Source organism: Schistocerca nitens, chromosome 2 (genome assembly GCF_023898315.1).
Source record: "Schistocerca nitens isolate TAMUIC-IGC-003100 chromosome 2, iqSchNite1.1, whole genome shotgun sequence".
NCBI classification, from domain to species: Eukaryota; Metazoa; Arthropoda; class Insecta; order Orthoptera; family Acrididae; genus Schistocerca; species Schistocerca nitens.
Window position 1 is genome coordinate 1,004,726,970 of NC_064615.1, and position 20,688 is coordinate 1,004,747,657.

Sequence of the window (20,688 nt, forward strand, 5' to 3'; positions counted from 1 at the left end):
TGCTTTCTTTGATAATAGTCGACAAGAACCAAATAATAGACTGCGTTTTGATAGATGATGTTCTGAACGAGAGTTTAGCGAAAATTTTTCTCTGTTTAAAAATCTTTGCAGACGCCTCTTTAGTACATTACATTCTGCGCAGAAATTAGAGTCATCTTAGATTTAAAAATCTAGTCAATTACCGTGCTTCATTTCTGACTGTATCACTATTAGGCATAAGAATAATACAAATATAAACATGATATGATATGTATATTTTTCCGCCTTTGCAGTTGTCTCACTCTAGTTTCGTAGTTTATTAGGCAGACAGGATTTAAATGAGATAGCAGCAAACACGAAAGAATACATGGCAAAATGTTTGTATTCGTATTATTCTTATGGTGAAGAGAATACTGCATGTGATTCACAATTAATAAAAGTTCCTATTAGCAACCATCTCTTCTCACAGGTAGGAAAAAATTCAGAACGTAGAGTTGGCCATATTGACAAACATCCCAGTCTTGCCAGTCGTTTTTTCATAGTACATTGAAATGCTGCGATATTCGAAGATGAACAATACAGAATTTGTATTTACTTCGTTGGAGAATGTATGAAAATGCAATGGTCGGGGCGGAGAAAAAAGCTCGTCTTCCACATTTTTTTTAATTGTTTACTGACGCAGAGGTTTTGGCGCCAGTATTTATCTTTATGCGTGCAAAGCATTCCTGTGTAGTGCTACATATATTTGACAGCAGAAGTTAGTTGTGGTGGCACCTACCAACATTTTTCAGAACTTCCGCTTACTTTGCAGTCGATTCTAAGCCGCGTTTTTTTGGATTACAAAAACCAGAAAAAAAGTGTGGCTTAGGTTCGAGTAAATACGCTATGCTCTGTGAAAAATTCTACCAGACCGCTTCCTCTTTCATTGCTTACCCCCAATCCATATTTAACTACTATGTTTCCTTCTCTCCCTTTTCCCACTCTCAAATTCCAGGCACCCATGACTATTAAATTTTCGTCTCCCTTCACTACCTGAATAATTTCTTTTATCTCATCATACATTTCATCAATTTCTTCATGATCTGCAGAGCTAGTTGGCACATAAACTTGAACTACTGTGGTAGGCATGGGCTTTGTATCTATCTTGGCCACAGTAATGCGTTCACTATGCTGTTTGTAGTAGCTTACCCGCACTCCTATTTTTTTATTCATTATTAAACCTACTCCTGCATTTACCCCTATTTGATTTTGTATTTATAACCCTGTATTCACCTGACCAAAAGTCTTGTTCCTACTGCCACCAAACTTCACTAATACCCACTATATCTAACGTTAACCTATCCATTTCCCTTTTTAAATTTTCTAACCTGCCTGCCCGATTAAGGGATCTGACATTCCACACTCCGATCCGTAGAACGCCGGTTTTCTTTCTCCTCATAACAGTGTCCTCCTGAGTAGTCCATGCCCAGAGATCCGAATGGGGGACTATTTTACCTCCGTAATATTTTACCCAAGAGGATGCCATCATTATTTAACCATACAGTAAAACTGCATGCCCTCGGGAAAAATTACAGCTGTAGTTTCCCCTTGCTTTCAGCCATTCGCAGTACCAGCACAGCAAGGCCGTTTTGTTTAGTGTTACAAGGCCAGATCAGTCAATCATCCAGACTGTTGCCCCTGCAACTACTGAAAAGGCTGCTGCCCCTCTTCAGGAACCACAAGTTTGTCTGGCCTCTCAACAGATACCCCTCCATTGTGGTTGCATGCGAAAATGTATCATTCAAGTCAATACTAAAATTGAGTCTGCAACCACGAAACATACAGGGTCCTTCGACGAGTTCACTGGCAGAAATGTTCTTCAACTTGTTACTCTTCTTGTCAGCAGCAGACGTTGTCATTTCAATGTTCTCGATAGTTTTGTAGACTGTTTGACGGGAACGTCGACGGTATCTTCTGTAAGGCATTATTTTTCTGCATGTTGGACTTAGAAAAGTTGCGTTGCGATTAAGTGACGAAAGTTAAAGTTCTTATACATTGAGTTCCCTATGGGACTTAGTCTCTGAAATTTTTGTTGTTCAATAAGTTTGGTAATTCTTGGTCAATATGTATAATATTTGGTAGACATGTTATTGTAGTGTATTTCAACAGATTGGCGTTGTCAGAATTTGCATTTTCCAAATTTCGATTTTTGGCATTATCCCGGACGGGCGTACTAGTCACACTAGGAAGGTGAGGAAGGTGAGGTATATACAGATTTTCCAAAGTCTTTATTAGCAATTTCTCCAATGTGGTAGGTGCGGAAGGCGATGACATCACGATCGACGAAACTCTCCAGGCCACCAACTGCAGGAACACCAGATCCACCTCTTACGATAGCTACTGTTAGCCATCCATTGCCATGCGAAAATGTATCATTCAAGTCAATACTAAAATTGAGTCTGCAACCACGAAACATACAGGGTCCTTCGACGAGTTCACTGGCAGAAATGTTCTTCAACTTGTTACTCTTCTTGTCAGCAGCAGACGTTGTCATTTCAATGTTCTCGATAGTTTTGTAGACTGTTTGACGGGAACGTCGACGGTATCCTTAGAGCGTGGAGTCTGCGGCTGGCGCGCTGCCACGATTGCGTAAGCCACCATCGAGCGATAGGGTCAAAGGTCAAACTGATAAGAACTTTAACATGGCACATGCTGTTACATACTCTATGGCCGACAGGTTCTAGATGTACGCGCCCCGGTTCTCAGCTACGCTACAGAATACAGGGCTACGCTAGCAATAACTTTATTTATGGAAATATACAGTACAGTCTCCCACAAACTTTATATATTCACAACATCCTTTACCCTTAATCCAAATATATACAGATTCATTAACAGAAACCTTACGTCTACTTCTAGTGTACAGGGATAGTGAGGAAGGTGAGGTATATACAGATTTTCCAAAGTCTTTATTAGCAATTTCTCCAATGTGGTAGGTGCGGAAGGCGATGACATCACGATCGACGAAACTCTCCAGGCCACCAACTGCAGGAACACCAGATCCACCTCTTACGATAGCTACTGTTAGCCATCCATTGCCATGCGAAAATGTATCATTCAAGTCAATACTAAAATTGAGTCTGCAACCACGAAACATACAGGGTCCTTCGACGAGTTCACTGGCAGAAATGTTCTTCAACTTGTTACTCTTCTTGTCAGCAGCAGACGTTGTCATTTCAATGTTCTCGATAGTTTTGTAGACTGTTTGACGGGAATCCAAATATATCCAAATATATACAGATTCATTAACAGAAACCTTACGTCTACTTCTAGTGTACAGGGATCGTTCCCGTCAAACAGTCTACAAAACTATCGAGAACATTGAAATGACAACGTCGGCTGCTGACAAGAAGAGTAACAAGTTGAAGAACATTTCTGCCAGTGAACTCGTCGAAGGACCCTGTATGTTTCGTGGTTGCAGACTCAATTTTAGTATTGACTTGAATGATACATTTTCGCATGGCAATGGATGGCTAACAGTAGCTATCGTAAGAGGTGGATCTGGTGTTCCTGCAGTTGGTGGCCTGGAGAGTTTCGTCGATCGTGATGTCATCGCCTTCCGCACCTACCACATTGGAGAAATTGCTAATAAAGACTTTGGAAAATCTGTATATACCTCACCTTCCTCACTATCCCTGTACACTAGAAGTAGACGTAAGGTTTCTGTTAATGAATCTGTATATATTTGGATTAAGGGTAAAGGATGTTGTGAATATATAAAGTTTGTGGGAGACTGTACTGTATATTTCCATAAATAAAGTTATTGCTAGCGTAGCCCTGTATTCTGTAGCGTAGCTGAGAACCGGGGCGCGTACATCTAGAACCTGTCGGCCATAGAGTATGTAACAGCATGTGCCATGTTAAAGTTCTTATCAGTTTGACCTTTGACCCTATCGCTCGATGCTGGCTTACGCAATCGTGGCAGCGCGCCAGCCGCAGACTTCCGCACCTACCACATTGGAGAAATTGCTAATAAAGACTTTGGAAAATCTGTATATACCTCACCTTCCTCACTATCCCTGTACACTAGAAGTAGACGTAGACGGCCATCTGTATCGCTGAGGCATGCAAGCTTCCCCACCAATGGCGAGGTCCATGGTTCATCTATGTCATTATATCTGTGCAATACATCATATTTGGTAACTTGTGACCTCATTGGTCACAGCCAGCAATTTGTATCCCATTCTTCAGTATTCCAGAAAACTTGATCACCTCAGAATTTTTTGTACAGGTTGCCATGTTCACATAAACAAACATTTTTGTTCAAAGTTTGATGATAAGGCTGTTTTGGTCATCTTGTTGGGTATGTCAATGACAAAGATGGATGTAGAGTCTGGACTCCAGCTGAAACATATGACCCCCCTGTGGGTTCGGGGGTAAGAATAGGCCCGCGGTATTCCTGCCTATCGTAAGAGGCGACTAAAAGGAGTCTCAACTGTTTTGGCCTTTAATGTGATAGTCCACTAAGGGGTTTGACCACTCCATTTCAAAATTTTTCGTTAGTGCGTACCATTTGCGGAAGGACGCCTTACGTGGTACATTCTATATCCATTTTGCCTAAGATCTGGCACACACGATATTGTCATGGAGTTGGACTTACACCGAGCTTCCGGCCACATCAGCTGCAATGTGTTCTGGGTAGCATACATTCCCTCCATTGTGCACTTCCATCTTTGCCCTTGTGATATAACTGGATATTCGACACCCGACATCTAGCACGGTAGCCAGTCTGTTGTGGTGGGGTCGTCATGTACCCTCTTGGTGGTAGCCACCTGACCACAAAGGGATTGCACTGCTGATGCCTGAGCTGCTACCTCCCCACGTATGCCGAGGTATCCCTCTGGGGCATCAGGACTCCCAGCAAAGGCCATCCTGCCAGGTGATCTTTGTTGTGGATGGGTGGCGCCCATGGGAAGAGCCCCTGGTCGGAGTGGGTGGCATCAGGGCGGATGACCCGCTATGAAGTGTGGTACATCATCTCTCGCTGGTGGGCCTCCACCAGCAGTCTCTAAGCGATTGAGGTCTAACCTCAATGGCAAGAAATATGATCCGAGATCATTTTCCTCCCTGGCCACTCCATGGGGGGTACGCATGGCTAAAGACGGCAGTGCAGATTATTCACCCTGGTTCCTCATCTGTATGCGAGTTTATGGTGAATCATTTATGCCGACGAAGCCTCAGCTTTTTGTGGAGCATATAGAGGACAAGTTTGGGGAGGTGGAGGGCTTGTCCAAAATGCGCTCTGGTTCAGTTCTAATCAAAACAGCATCCTCTCTCCAGTCACGGAGGTTGCTCGCTTGTGACAAGTTGGGGGATGTTTCAGTTACCATCACGCCCCATAAGAGTCTAAACATGGTCCAGGGTATTATATTCCACAGGGATCTTCTTCTGCAGTCAGATGATGAACTATGTGCCAACCTAGAACAACGAGGTGTTCACTTCGTCCGGCGCGTCCATCGGGGTCCGAGGGATAATCAGGTAGCCACCGGTGCCTTCATCTTGGCCTTGGAGGATGATGTCTTACCCAAAAAGGTCAAGGTGATGGTTTACCGCTGTGATGTGAAGCCATATATCCCTCCTCCGATGCGGTGTTTTAAATGCTGGAAGTTTGGGCATATGTCATCCTGATGTACTTCCGGCATCACGTGTCGAGATTGTGGACGTCCTTCGCATCCCAATACTCCATGTGCCCCGCCTCCCATCTGTGTTAACTGCGGAGAACACCATTCCCCCTGCTCGCTGGACTGCCGGGTATTCCAGAAAGGACGGATCATGGAATATAAGACCCTGGACCGCCTGACCTACACTGAGGCCAAGCAAAAATATGAAAGGCTACATACTGTGCCAATGACGTCACCCTACGCCGCTGCTGCAACAACGGTTCTCCCATCTCCTGTGTCGTGACATACGGTTGGCTCTACGTTCCGTCAGAATCCGCCGGCCCCCTTGATTGTGGGGGGCACTTCACTCCCTGTTGCTCCTGCTCCATCTACTTCAGGAGCAACACCCCCCCCCCCCCCCAACCATCGGGGACATCAGTTCCCACTTCCCAGCCAGAGAAGCGTAAGACTTCTTCAGCTCCTCTCGCCAGGACGGGGTCCCTTGGGGACCTCCCTTCGCAAGTTCCGACCAGCGGAAAAGCAGACACCTGTAAGTGGCTGAAACAACCACCGTTCACTGGTTGTTTGGCTTCACGGTTGTCGTCCGTCCCTGAGACTGACCCAGTGAAGCCCTCCCAGCCAGAACCACCGAAGGCACAACGCGAGAAGCAGAAAAAGAAAAAGGTTCCCAAGAATCCCGACATTGCAATGGCACCCGTCCCACCGCTTCCTACAATCTCAGTGTCTGAGGATGAGATCGAGATTCTGGCGTCTGCTGAAGACCTGGATCTCACCGGACCCTCGGACACAATGGATGTCACTCGCGCGGGTACTGAACCGGTGGCAACAAGTGACCCAGCGGCGTAGTCTGCCTCCCCAGTCCCTTCACACCTTTCTCAGCCATGGATAATGTCACCCTCCAGTGGAACTGCAGCCGTTTCTTCCACCATCTTGCTGAGCTCCGACAACTTCTCAGCCTTCACCCTTTCTTCTGCATTGGCTCTTCAAGAAACTTGGTTTCCAGCGATGCGAACCCCCGCCCTCCGTGGCTATTGGGGTTATTATAAGAACCGGGTAGCTTATGAAAGGATATCTAGTGGTGTCTGCATCTATGTCCTTCACTCTCTTCACAGCAAGTCTGTCTCTCTACAAACACCTTTAGAGGCTGTCGCTGTTCGGGTGTGGACGCACAGGCTGTTACTGTCTGCAGTCTCTATCTTCCACCGGACGGTGATGCCCCACAGCATGTCCTGGCTGCGCCGATAGCCCAATTGCAGCCACCTTTCCTGTTACTCGGCAACTTCAACACCCATAACCCTCTATGGGGTGGGTCAGTGGCAATGGGTCGAGGTGCCACCATTGATCATGTATTGACATAGCTCGACCTTTCCATTTTAAATGATGGTGCCTTCACGTATTTCAGTGTGGCACATGGCACGTACTCAGCCATCGACCTTTCGATCTGCAGCCCTAGCCTCTTACTGTCTGTCCAATGGAGTGTGCATGACGACCTATGTGGTAGTGACCACTTTCTGATCTTTCTGTCACTGCCACAGCATCACTCTTCTGGGCGCCCTTGCAGATGGGCTATGAATAAGGCTGACTGGGACTTGTTCTCCTCCATGGCTGCTATTGCGCCTCTTTCTAATGAAGCCATTGAAAGCGGTGGTTCACTCAGTCACCACCAGCATCGTTACTGCCGCAGAATCCGCCATTCCCCGTTCTTCTGGGTCCCCTCGGCGGAGGACTGTGCCGTGGTGGTCGCCTGCGATCGCCGAGGCGATTAAAGATCGTCGGTGGGCACTCCAGCGTCACAAGCGACATCCCTCAATAGAACACCTCATCACCTTTAAACGGCTGCGTGCGCGGGCCTGCTGCCTTATTCGCCAACACAAGCAGGAGTGCTGGGATAAGTTTTCCTAGTGGATTGGAGAAGACTTTTAGCAGGGCTAGAATTAGGCTTTGCTCTTTTGAAGACTCCATAGTCATTCACCATCCGCTCAACATCCTTGTATAAGGAAGACCAAACCACATGGCACCTAATATTAGTGATAGTTTTGTGGACGCCTAGATACCCCCAAACACCATATGATGAAAGTACCGTAACACAGGGTGGACGAGCTGATAGGGCAAACAGATCCTAAAACCACCTGACTTTGCTCAACCACGACAAACTAGGCCTTTATGGATGAGATGACCAGCCACCTGTTCACCATTCAATAGCTTACCCTTAATGGCTGTAATCCTAGGATCACTGTCCGTCTTTGCCTGAGGTCCCTGAAAAGTTCTGGAACTTCGGATAATATCCTGCCTACACAATCCCCTGGACTGAATACTTTCAGACTGCTGAACCCTAAACTCAGACATCTGACTCAAGACATCGGCAACCTGATTGTAGGTGCCATGGATATGCTGCACCTTGAATTGGAAAGCTGATATTCAGACTGCCCAGCAAGCTATACGACCTGTCTTACGTGGGTGTGCCAGCACCCAACTGAGGGCTTGATTGTTAGTTTCAAGCAAGAATTTGCGGTGCTCAAGATAAAAGCTAAACTTTTCTAAAGCGAAAAGCACCACTAGCACCTCCCATTCTTAGACATACTACTTAAGTGCTGCCAGATAACCTTTTAGATGCATAGGCCGCTGGTCTATGATCCCTTTCCTGTTCCCGTAGGGGGACTGCCATTACTTCACAAGTAGAGGCATCAGTTTGGACCACAAAGGGAAACTCGAATTTTGGTATAGCCAGGACGGGTGGGTTACTGGCAACATGCCTAATAGCTTCGAAGGATGCCTGGTGAGTTTGGTTCCAACAGAAATTAACTCCTTTCCTGTGTAATTCTTTAATAGGGGTGACCAGTTGTGCAAATTTAAAAATGCACAAAGCTGTGCTGTCTGTGACAATATTATTTATTCTACTACCAGTTTCGATCTTAAACTATCATTGACAGCACCTCTACCATGTACAAAAGTCAAAGTTACTTTTGTACGTTGTACAGCTGCTGTTGGTGATGTTTTAAGGCCAAAACCAGTAGCAGAATAAATAACATTATCACAGACAGCACAGTGTTACACATTTTGTAAAATTCGTACATGCAGTTTACAAGTGCCTAAACAAGATGTTCAATTATGCTAAGTTAGTTGCATATTTGTGGAAATAGTTGGCCATCCCATTGAAACTGGAAAACACCTGTTCATTTACAGAATGATATCACGTAAAGGTATAGATTCCAGTATAACCTTTTCTTTCACCAACCTCTAATCAACTACCAGCCAGAACTCTCCCTTACTACCCTTGGGTACCAAGAACATAGGTGATGTGTAGGAGGAAGTAGAGGGTCTTATAACACCTGCACACAACATACCATCTATGAGGGCACACAGGCTCTTCATCTCGAGGAGGGTGAAAAGGGGGGACAGGGGGGGGGGGGGGGGGGGTCACTTGATAAACTGTCAGGAGATTGCGGAACTGGAACATCATCAATCACCCTGATTTTGTACAGGATTTTATTAGTCATGCCAAGCCTATTGGTGAGCACTTTCAGAAACGTATTGACACTCATAACAAGTGATCCCTTTGTTGTGGCTCCAAATGACTCCATTCATAACACCTTAGTAGGCAAAACAGAACATATCAGCAATGAGATTCTATGTGAGCTTAAACCAATTTGTTATCCAGGACAAAATTAACAGACAAATTCTTAACTACTAACAGCTTAACTGGCCAGGAAAAGTTCTCAATACTCAAACTAACCACAAACTCACCCACTAAAAGCAGCTGACGGCCGCTAGCAGGTTGACATTTCCAAGAAGAAGCTCATAAAGGAGAAAACTTACATAAAGACCAATACTCCAGGCACCAATGATAGTCCAACAGCGATCCTGAGCATCCAGAATCAACAGGGATGCAGACTGGCTCATGATTCCAGTGAGCAAACACAAAGGGTAAGGGCTCGTGCACAACGCCCCCGGTCTGATGACAATACCTGGGAAAGGAATGTATAGGTTCCTTTCCCAACTTCCAACACTGTGAGCTCTCTCTCTCTCCCACTTTCACTGAACTGGAAACTCAAGAACAAAATCTCCTACTTGCTGGTAACAAAAACAGTCCTTAGATTGCTGTTATGGGTCACTGTGGAATTTGGATTGCACGGAACAGCCACTGGCTGCCAAGCAACCAAAAGATGACTGAATCCACTGATTATCAGCGTAACTAAGTGCCTAATGCTGAATCCGAAGCACTTAATTGATCAAAGATAGTAGGTTTACTAGCAAAGGTGATGCGAGATTGATCCTCTCTGGCACCATCCTTTCCAATATGTTATCGACAATTTGACCCTCGGGAACTTGTAGTTCTAAGGTCAAAACAGCAATTCGGTTCCACTCTATATATTTACTCAAGGTCTCATTACTACTTGATTGCACCCGCCAGTAATAGTTAGACTGCAAATTGTTGCTCAAATGGAGTGACAGCTTTAAACTGATCACCTGTTGATGTAACTACCTCAACTCTTTTCCCTCGCACAAAATATCAACAAACATTTGACTCGATGTCCCACTCGTTAACGGGTACAGTAACTAAAGATCCTGATTATGAGGCAAAATTAACACATCCGTGTGATGTTCAAATTTAACCAAAAGCCATAAAACTTCCTCAATGTTACTCCTGGACTCAATGGATAATTTATCAATTTCCCTCAATAAAATTCCCATAGGGTGTGGTAATTTACAGAAATTCCTCATACCAAAACACTGAGGCGAAGTAAGTGCTCGAACAGGATTATTCAAACTTGGGTATCAGAAACCTGGTCCCCACTCGAATTTGTTACATCCTCTAAGGCAAACTGATTTACAACGTCTTAAAATTTGGCCGCTTGACCCTGCTGTTGTCAGATAACTTGGACTTGTTCGTCATCCGCCTTAAGACGGCCAAGATCACTAACCCAATTTCCCAATGGAGAAGCTGTGCCTGAAGGCAAGCGAATTGCTAACGAATGGGAGGAGCACTGTCAATAAAATCAGTGCTCGGCTCTAAACTGGCCAACACAGCAGTGTACTGTGCCAGGGCATCACATACCTCACCAACAGTTTCTGCGGTAACGATGAGTGGCTTATCCAATGCCACCCTCACCCGCGCAACAAGATCGGTAACGCTTCCCTCCACAATTTGAGAGCTAATGTTAGATTCATAAGTTTCTTTAACAAGTTGAGCCCTAGGCAATGCTACACCTCCATAGTGAACTGTGGCCTGAAAGTCACAAATGTACCAGTAACAATAGTTTACCTTAACTATTACATCACTATATAAACAATCAAGGTGAAAGATACTTAAATGTTTGCCTCTCCCCACTCCCCTTCCCACCTCCTTCCTCCCCTGCAATAAAAACCACACATTGCTGCCAATTGACATGGCCAAATGAATACAGTAGCAATTTTAAAAAAAGCAAGGCCAATGGAACATGGAACAGCTAGAAAATTTCAGGGAAAATATCTTTTGCCTTTTAGTAAAACACTTTATTTAAACATGCCAAGATTGTTGAATTAAAAATTTCCCTGGGGTTTTAAGAAATATAATTTAAAGCAACAACCTGTTTTTTTTTTCAAACAAAAAAGAAAGAAAGAAAAAGAAATGTTTCAAGCATTTAAGAGGAAAAAACACAACAAGAAAGCTGTTAAAATCTTAATGAAATTAGCCAATTCTTGCGAGAAAGTTAACCATCAAGCTTACACCTTTTCAGCAATTTAAACCAACCACTTTTTCTAAAAGGGTTCCAAGCATTTAAGAGAAAACAATTATTTTAGGGACTGGTCACATTTACATTCAGAGCAAACTTCAGTTACAAGGGGCGTTTGAAAAGTCCATGCAAAGTCTGAGAGATGGCACCACTGGCGTGTATCAAGGTCATGTTTAGTTAATAGCATCTTTGGAAAGAACGCACACCATGTTTCAGCCATATTGCTCTATTTCTTTGTGTTTGGCATTTGTGTAAATCAAGGAAGTCGAGTGATTGTCAAAAAATGGACGAAAAAGGATTTCGTGTAGTGATTAAACATTACTTTATGAAAGGAAAAACGCCTCAGAAGACTAAAGAGAAGCGTGATAAACATTACGGTGACTCAGCACCTTCGATTAGAACAGTTTATAAGTGGTTTCAACATTTTCGGAGTGGCCATATGGGCACAAGTGATGCTGAACGTTCTGGACGCCCTGTGGAGGTTATGACTCCAGAAATCACTGATAAAAGCCATGATATGGTGATGGATGACAGAAGAGTTAAGGTGCGAGAGATTGCTAGTGCTGTGGGCATCTCGAATGAATGGGTACCTAATATTTTGCATAAACATTCGGACATGAGAAAACTATCCACAAGATGGGTTCCGCGATTGCTTATGCTTGACCAAAAACGGAGTCGTGTGAAGTGTTGCAAGGATGGTTTGTGGCTGTTCAGGAAGAATCTGCAGGACTTAGTGTCGTTTCGTCACTGTGGATGAAACATGGATACATTACGATACTCTGAGACCAAACAGCAATCTAAACAAGGGGTTGGGTTGCCAAGGGAGAATCTGCACTAAAAAAGGTGAAGACCATTCCTTCAGCCGGAAAGATTATGGTGACTGTCTTGGGATTTGCAAGGAATAATCCTCATCTGGGAAGGGATAAAACTATTACAGGTGCATATTATTCATCATTATTGCACCGTCTGAAAACCGAGCTGCAAGAAAAATGCTGGCTATTGGACCGCAAAACAGTCCTTTTCCATCACGACAATGCACCAGCACACACCTCAGCAGTTGTGGTCGCAAAATTATTGGAAATAGGATTCCAACTCTTTTTCAAATCCCCCCCCCCCCCCAATTTTCCAGACTTCTATTTGTTCCCCAATTTGTAGAAATGACTGGCAGGACAAAGATTTTATTCAAACGAGGAGGTGATTGCAGCAACTAATAGCTATTTTGCAGACTTGGACAGTTCCTATTATTCGGAAGGGATCAACAAATTAGAACAGCGTTGGACAAAGTGTATGAGCCTAAAAGCAGACAATGTCGAAAAATAAAAAAGATTTACCCCAAACATGTAAGTAGTTATTATATTTGCATGGACTTTACAAATGCCCCTCGCATGTATGATTGCCACCATACTTAATAAAATCTTACAAATTTCAGTTAAACAAGAAGAAAATGATTAAAATCTTAATGATTTGAGAAAAGCAGGAGAACAAATTTGAGAGCCCTGGCCAAGGTACATCAAGGCAAGCCTTTAACTACATATAATGCTTCACTTAACTCTTGATTCAGTGAGCCAACTGCTGAGCCACCATCCCTCAGTTGTCGCAGGTGTGGGTGTCCTTCCACCCCATCAGATCAGTGGCGTCTTCTACAAGATGTGGCCCTCACATCAGCTAGACTAGAACACAATAAGGCATGTGTTAATGGCCGGTTCCATACCACTGGTTGAGAAGTAGTTTCAGTAAACACACACAGGAGATAAATAAAAGTCCAGTGCGAAACAGCACAGTGAGCCTGTAAAACCACAGTCAATTTGGAAAAGTCAGGCTTCCAGGGGTTCAAAGAGAACAGGCAGAAACTAAGGCCCACAACTCAATGCGGCCAAATCGAACCAAAATACCACAGAGATGTTACCGAAACCCAGAACGACTGAAGAGGCAATCCCTCAACTTAGGTCAGCTCGAAGGAGCCAGCTACTTATACAGTCCACAGGTGGAGTTAACAACCACACAACTCAATAATATGCTGTTCAAATTAAATGTCATTCTCAGCAGCGATTCTCTTTCTACAGCATTTTGAAACTGGATCTGTAATTATGGACTCCATGTACTAAGACATGATGGAATAACTGGTATAGTTTTAGAGGGAGCAATTGGGAGGGGCGGGGGGGGGGGGGGGTAAACAATGTAGGAGAAGACAGACTCTGGAATATATCTGACAAACAATGGAGAATATTGGGCATAAGTGCTGCTGTAAAATGAAGTTGGAGGGGGGGTGTTAGGCTAGGAAGATGGGTTTCTCGACTATATGGGGAGGTAATGTTGACCTGCACAGGACTGTGCAAGATCTTTGGGATACTGGAAGAGTGCTACTCATGACTGAAGATGTGGCAGCCATAGGCGGTCAGGCTGTATGAGAGAGATGTTTGTGTGTGGAACTGTTGAAATGATGACATTGTTAGGATTAGTGGCTTTCGTGTGAACAGAGATTCTTATGAAGTTGGAAGTCAACATCCAGGAAGATGGCATGATGAGGACCCGGTGAATTTTCTGGGAGAGAGTGTGTTGACATTCTGGAAGAATAAGGAGGGGAAGTGGGATGTGTGTGACTTAAATGCAGATCATAAATATTTCATTACTGAATCTGGACCAGTTTTAAGTTTATAGTTAATGAAGAAGAGTTTTGTAGATGACCTATGAAGATTTTGAAATAGGTGTTTGTGTTCCCAGGATAGTGAGTTTTTGGGTGTAGTTCACTCTTGATTAGTAGGAAGGAAGTGGCAACAGTTGGAATCAGTCAGTCACTGGGTGAAGTAGTTTTCACTGCTAGCAGGACCACAGGTATTACATTTAGCTGGTGCGGAGAAAGTTGCCATTAACAACAAAAAGATGATTGCTATATAATAAAGGTACAGGAAGTGTGTAGAGCTGGTGCAGGAAAGTAGTTCAAGTTTTTTAGATAGATGGTCTTCAGGTAATGGTTTTAAAATGTAGGATATAGATTCTTTCAGTAAGAGTGCAGGAACCAGCCACAGTATGGTGTCCCTCATGTTTGGGAAGCATAACAGAAGAGGGACATAGGGGGGCGGGGGGGGGGGGGGGGAGAGAGAGAGAGAGAGAGAGAGAGAGAGAGAGAGAGAGAGAGAGAGAGAGAGAGAGAGAGAGAGATTAAACATAACCTGGACTTCTGATTGGAACGTCTCTTGAACATCATCAAATCTAGACTTGTGGATGTTTGAGGAAGTATGCATATCACACAATAATGCACGCAGTATTCTGAATGAAGAAGCTGAGGTTGTGATGGATGGCATATTTGTTGATTGACATCACAGATGCACATGGAAGAACTTTTCATCTTTGAGTTTGTAAACATGATGTAGATCTTAAGTATAATGCAAAGTCCCCTGATATTCTTATGGGTCAGTAGAAAAAATGTGAATCCACCATTACACTTTGGAGACACAATTAAAGTCAAAACTATGCATTTATGTATATGAAACTTCAGCAAAAATGGCAAATGCAGTTGTGTTGATATGAAATGAAGTGTTGACTAACTCTCTTTCTTTCTCAAAGTATATCATTGTGATTGACTGCATAGGCAAGTGTACAAAAGTGACTGTCTCTCATTATCCAAAATAATTGAACTGTTGGCATAGGAATTGAAGCAGAAGTTTCCAATACATGTGCACAAAAAACTGTTCTTTCACTGCTTTCTCACATCTTGCGTTTTGGTTCAGTGACAAAAATACATGTGTCTCAAACCTTTTGGGTCAAATCAAAACAGCAGGTAGTGAGACCACAAACGATTATATTGAGATAGAGACCAGTGGTCAGAAATGCGTATTTATTGTGTTATGGATGTAAACAGTGTACACTGCAAGAAACAAGGTAGCACATAGTAATTGTTCAAAGCAACGACCACCAGTCTGCAGATGTACTGCAACAGTGCTTGCAGTTCCACTGCACGCTCACAAAGATTCTGGGTGTCTGTTGTATACTGCAAAAGTCAGCGGGTTATAAAACAATGTACAGCCCTGACCAGGAAACAGACATACTGTACACAATTTAGATCACAGCACACGCATCATGTGATAACCACATGCATCACACCAGTGCTTTAACCTCTGTTGCATGCACAACACTATCCCTAGTGTCAGCCGTCCATCTCATCAGACAGCTTGTGATGTGTCCATGGTGTGTTGGTGTGTACAGTACAATGTTACTTGTCACATGAGGTGGCAGGCATTCATTTGGGAAGTACGGTGCAGCAAGATGTGGTGGCCACAAAGTGGCACAAATGCACAGAGAATGTTTTCCAAACAGACATTGTCCTAATTGGAAGACATTTATCTCCATGGATACCAACTTACAAGAGGAGTCATTCAACCACATAGAACCGTCAAGGATCCCGCCAAGAAAATGTGAGAACACCAGATTTTGAGGAAATGTTGTTGAATCGTGTTTTCAGCCACCCAGAAATAAGCAGCCATCAAGCTACCCATGAAGGCTATAGTATGGACAGTACTGTTGGAACACCCCTATCATAAAGAACATGTGCAAGCACTGGGATCAAGGGATTTTGAACCACACGTTCATGTCTGTCAATGGATTATCCACTGTACTGCTATAGTGCTGAACTTCGTAACAGTTTGTATTGTTCACAGGCGAGGTGTCATTCACCTGGACGGACATTGTCCAAGATCACCTAATAGGACCTTATTTGCTGCCTCCCTGTTTGACTAATCCACATTACTTGGTGTTTCTGTTGGATGTGCTGCCACAGTTCTTGGAGACTGTATTCCTTGTTGTTCACTAAAGGATGTGCTTCCAGCATGAAGGTGCATCGGCCAGTTTCGGTGTTTATGTCCACGAGCACCTAAATGACATGTACCCTCATCGCTGGATTGGAAGGGGAGATCTTGTCTCATGACCAAGGCAGTCAATGAATCTCACAACTCTGGACTTTTTCCTCTGGGGTTACATCAAGATGTTGGTGCATGAAACACCAGTAAAAAAGGATGAAGACCTGCTTGCTAGGGTCCAAGCTGCCTGTCTCCTTGTACAACAGACACCAGGGATTTGAGAGAGTGTGGCAGAACTTCATGCATCATTGCCATGCGTACATCAAGCCTGCCGTTCGTCACTTTGAACAGTTACTATGAGCTACATTGCTGTTATGCGGTGGTTGCTGTGTATGTCTCTAACACAATTAAATATGCATTTTCGACCACTTCTTACCTATCTCAATATAATCAGTTGTGGACCCACAACCAACTGCTTCAATTTGACCTGTATACCATCTAGAACTGAACTGTTCCCTACCCAGTCTTTTACCCAGTTTTGGCTCCACATAAATTCAGTTTTTCCGAATCTCATAAAATTGCTTAGAAGGATGAGATTTTCACTTAGTGAAGAGATTATCTTTGCTGCAAGGAAAGATTATGCAGAGTTCAAAATAAATTTCCATTGTAAGAGAGAGAGAGAAAAAAAAGGAAATCGTGTTGGAACAAATGTATTAAACAGTGAAGAATATGTTGAGAAATAAATTTTTGATTTGCCTGAAGAAATTTTTATTTTTCCGTATCATGGGATACAGTACCCTATAGGTGTAATGCATTGTGAAGATGGCTTGTGGACAACAAAGACCTCTGTGATTGTGTTTGGAGGACTCAGTTTGTAAACTTATGCTCTCGCACTAAGGAGTTATACCCTCCGCTGACTATGACTATGTCAGAACAATGCCAAGTGTGGGATTGCTGTGGCTTTCTCCACCAGACATCAAGGCACCTAGAGTATCAGCAACCAAACTGACAGCCTGCAGCCGCGGGTTGCCCGCTTCGCAGGCACACGGAAGCACTATACAACCGACAGGCAATATTGATGAATGGCCACAACAACAACACCACAGCAAAGACACCAGGGGCGACTACCGGCCCACATAAACATAAGGAAGAGGTCGCTGCAGATCCCGGAACTATTTTCACATGTCAAACCACGTGATGGAAAATAGTTCCGAGGTACTCATCCGCCGAAGTGCTATAAAGGCCGGAGCTCGCCCGCACATCGGCAGTTCATCGACTGCCAGCAGACGTGGATAGCTGCCGCCCCGGCAGCCTGGCTTGGATCTTCTCGCTGATCTCTGGATTAGGCTTGGTATATCGGAGAAATCTCTGGCGGAGACTAGTAGGAAATTATTTCAGTTGTTTTCTATATTATTCTTGTATGTAGTTGCGATTTGAAGACGGATCGCTGTTTTGTGTTGGTGTTATACTTGGAGAATTTGTTTTGGTTAATTGAACAGTCCAATAAATTGTTTTCAGACTTTGTTCGTTAGTTTCTTCTGCTTACGCAGACATAACAGGGACAATTATGTTTTTTAATGTCACATACTATTTCTCAGCCGTCCCTTGGTATGAGAGTCTAAAACAGTGACTGTAAACATTTATGTGCCACTAAGGATAAGGGTGTGCTCTATGAACTTACCACTACAAGAGGCATTAGAGCATGAGACTCTCACTGATCATACAGTTAAACTCCCTAGCCACCTTCTCTCCTTGGACTTCAGGACCCACAAGGAAAACAGTTTAATTCTGGTGTAAGAGAGTAAAGATATAAGGGGCTTTCGAAAAGAAACGAGCCACAGGCATAATTACAGAAACCAGTACGTGTATGTTAGAAGTATTGACCCTGGCTGTTGAGACACTTGTCCCACTGTGACACAAGACAGTGAATGGCTGTCTCATAAAATTCCCAGGGCTGCGATGTTAATCAGTTCCGCACGTATAGCTGGACGTTGTCCGAAGTGAATTGTTTGTCCCTTTTGCTGAGGTTCTTCTTTGACCAAAATGCCCCCCTTCTGATTCACTTCCTGCAGCACGGGACAACAGTGAATAGCCAGCGTTACTCACAAACCTTGACTACCCTTTGCCAAGCAATCAAATCAAAATGACCAGACAGTCTCACCCATGGGGTCATTCTGCTCCACGACAATGCCAAGCGTCATAGGGCCAACACAGTTGCGGCACTCCTGCAAAAATTCAAATGGGAGGTTCTCGGCCAACCTCCATACAATCCGGGCCTCTCTCCCTGTGATTATGCCATTTGTAGTCCCCTTAAAAAGGCTCTGAGGGGCAAACGATTCACCTTGGATAACAATGTCCTGCTGTAAGTGCAGAACTGGTTAACATCGCAGCCACGGGAATTTTATGAGACAGCCTTTCACTGCCTTATGTCACAATGGGACAGGTGTCTCAACAGCCAGGGTCAATACTTCTAACATACAGGTATTGGTTTCTGTAGTTATGCCTCCGGCTCGTTTCTTTTTGAATGCCCCTTATAGAAGAGAGTGAGTGTGATTTTTAGCTATGTTTTAATTTATGTATTAAATATAATTTAACAACATTTGTATTGGATTTATTAAGAGTGTTAAAAACCTCACCTCTGCATGCTTGTCCACAAAGGGGTGCTGAAGTTAACTGATTTTTTTCAGGAGATATCAAAGTTTTCACTTTGAAACCTCTGTTGGGAAATATATATTTGATTTGGAGTAATAATATAAACAAATGAACATGCTTCAAGTACTTCCATAAATTTTAGTTCTGATGTAATTTTCAACTTTAGATTCGTATTGCAGTTGGATTCTTTATTCTGTGTTAAACTTCATATTAAACTTGGCTGCCTTTTTTGCAAGGAACTCTCCATGTTTTGTTATCATAGTATGGTGTCTTGTAAAAAAAACTCTGTATATAGGACATTTTATAGTGTACTTATATAATGTTAATCCCTTATATTCCATTTACATATGTAAAGTGTAGACAATTTTAAATTACAGCAGACTTTTTCCGTCCTTTTTCAGATAATGATACAAGGAATTGTGAGTCTCTTTGTGACATTATATGGTGTCTTACATATAGCTGGAGACTTCAAGGAAATAAGAGCCACAGTTGATCTGGAGAATAAATCTTGGGAAACTCTGAGAAATATACCTTCATTTTATGTGTTTAGTCACAGAGGAAAAGCTTTGTCACCAAATTATGTGCCACCAATACAAAAATCTGCACTTGAAGAGCCACAGTCATGATTTTAGAAATGGATATATTTCAAAAGTGAAGGAAAATATGTGTTTTGCACGTTTGTCTTTCACTATTTCAGTAACTAATCATTATCCATTCCTTTTTCATCTGCAGAATAATGTCTGACAAACTTTTTATTAAATATGTTCGCAATACTATTCAGTTAACATTTGATTTCAGAGTATTTTAACATCACGTTCAAGAAAGTTGAATTGAGGAGCGCACATCAATTTGCAGTGTTGAATAGCATTTATTGAGTTGCTATAATGAATGTAGTAGACCTTTGAAGTTTATACTTTATTAGTTATTCTCATATATTGAGTTGTGTGTAGCATAAGATTTTGAATCCTGGCAATCTTGCTGCAGGCAGAGAGAAACCAACATGCTGCAAATAAACTTTTTGGAAGTGAAAGAAAAGATAGTGTTGTAAAAGATTATTCATTATCTGTATTCCTGCATTCATAATAAGTATGAAAGCAGGCATTTTAGGAACAGCAGCAATGGTGCAATGAAAATGATTGCGTTCAGAGTTACTTAATGCTAGGAGAGGTGTTTAGGAATGGGAAAACACACACACACCTCATGTCATCACCATCTCCACAAGCAAACTCTGTATGAAATAAAGCAAAATATGCCAGGCAAGAAGTGCGTCACAGAAAAATTGTGAATCTACAAATAGTTATCAAAAGGTCAAACATCAGTGAGGTTTGCTGATGTCTTATTTGAGCTGTGAGATAATGTTTTATGAACATTTTACTTATCTGTTGGAATTAAAATGTTGTATTATATGACAAAGAGACTAGTAAAAACAAAAAATTATTTTCCTTCTTTCCCTAAAGAAACTATTCAAAATGTGTATTGTTATTGATTTGAATACATCTGTATGCAACAGCTGAACTGATTGTAACTAAGATACAGTATTTCTTTATTCCGTAACAATCTCTGACTTTGATTCAAAACTCCTAACCACATCTTATCTTCCGGGGGCATCTATTGAATGGAAGTATTGACCAGCAATTGAATGGTACACCTTTCCAAGTTTCAATTCATAATACAAGCTGTGGTGTTGTTGCAGAGTGCACCACCAGGGAGCAGGGATATAATACCATGTAGACAAGTCATCTGCTGCATATTGTCATATTGAATTAGTTGTGCTTGCATATCGACCACTAAGTAGCACCAAGTAGGTAGCAGTGAATTGAGTGAATTACATGCAAGTGCTCTTATGCCATTGATTTATGCCACATCATAAATTGTGCCCATACTGAACAG

At 42.9% G+C, this 20,688-nt stretch overlaps 1 protein-coding gene across 1 annotated transcript in view; it reads left to right on the forward strand.

Annotated features, from left to right (window-relative positions):
* The window catches only part of LOC126234767 (ER membrane protein complex subunit 5), a 62,653-nt gene extending 42,418 nt beyond the window's left edge, over nt 1-20,235 (forward strand). The window contains exon 3 of the mRNA XM_049943515.1: nt 19,200-20,235. Within this exon, the coding sequence (XP_049799472.1) occupies nt 19,200-19,424 (225 nt within the window). The 3' untranslated portion in view covers nt 19,425-20,235. The remainder of the gene's footprint in view (nt 1-19,199) is intronic.
* Nucleotides 20,236-20,688: the final 453 nt, after the last annotated feature.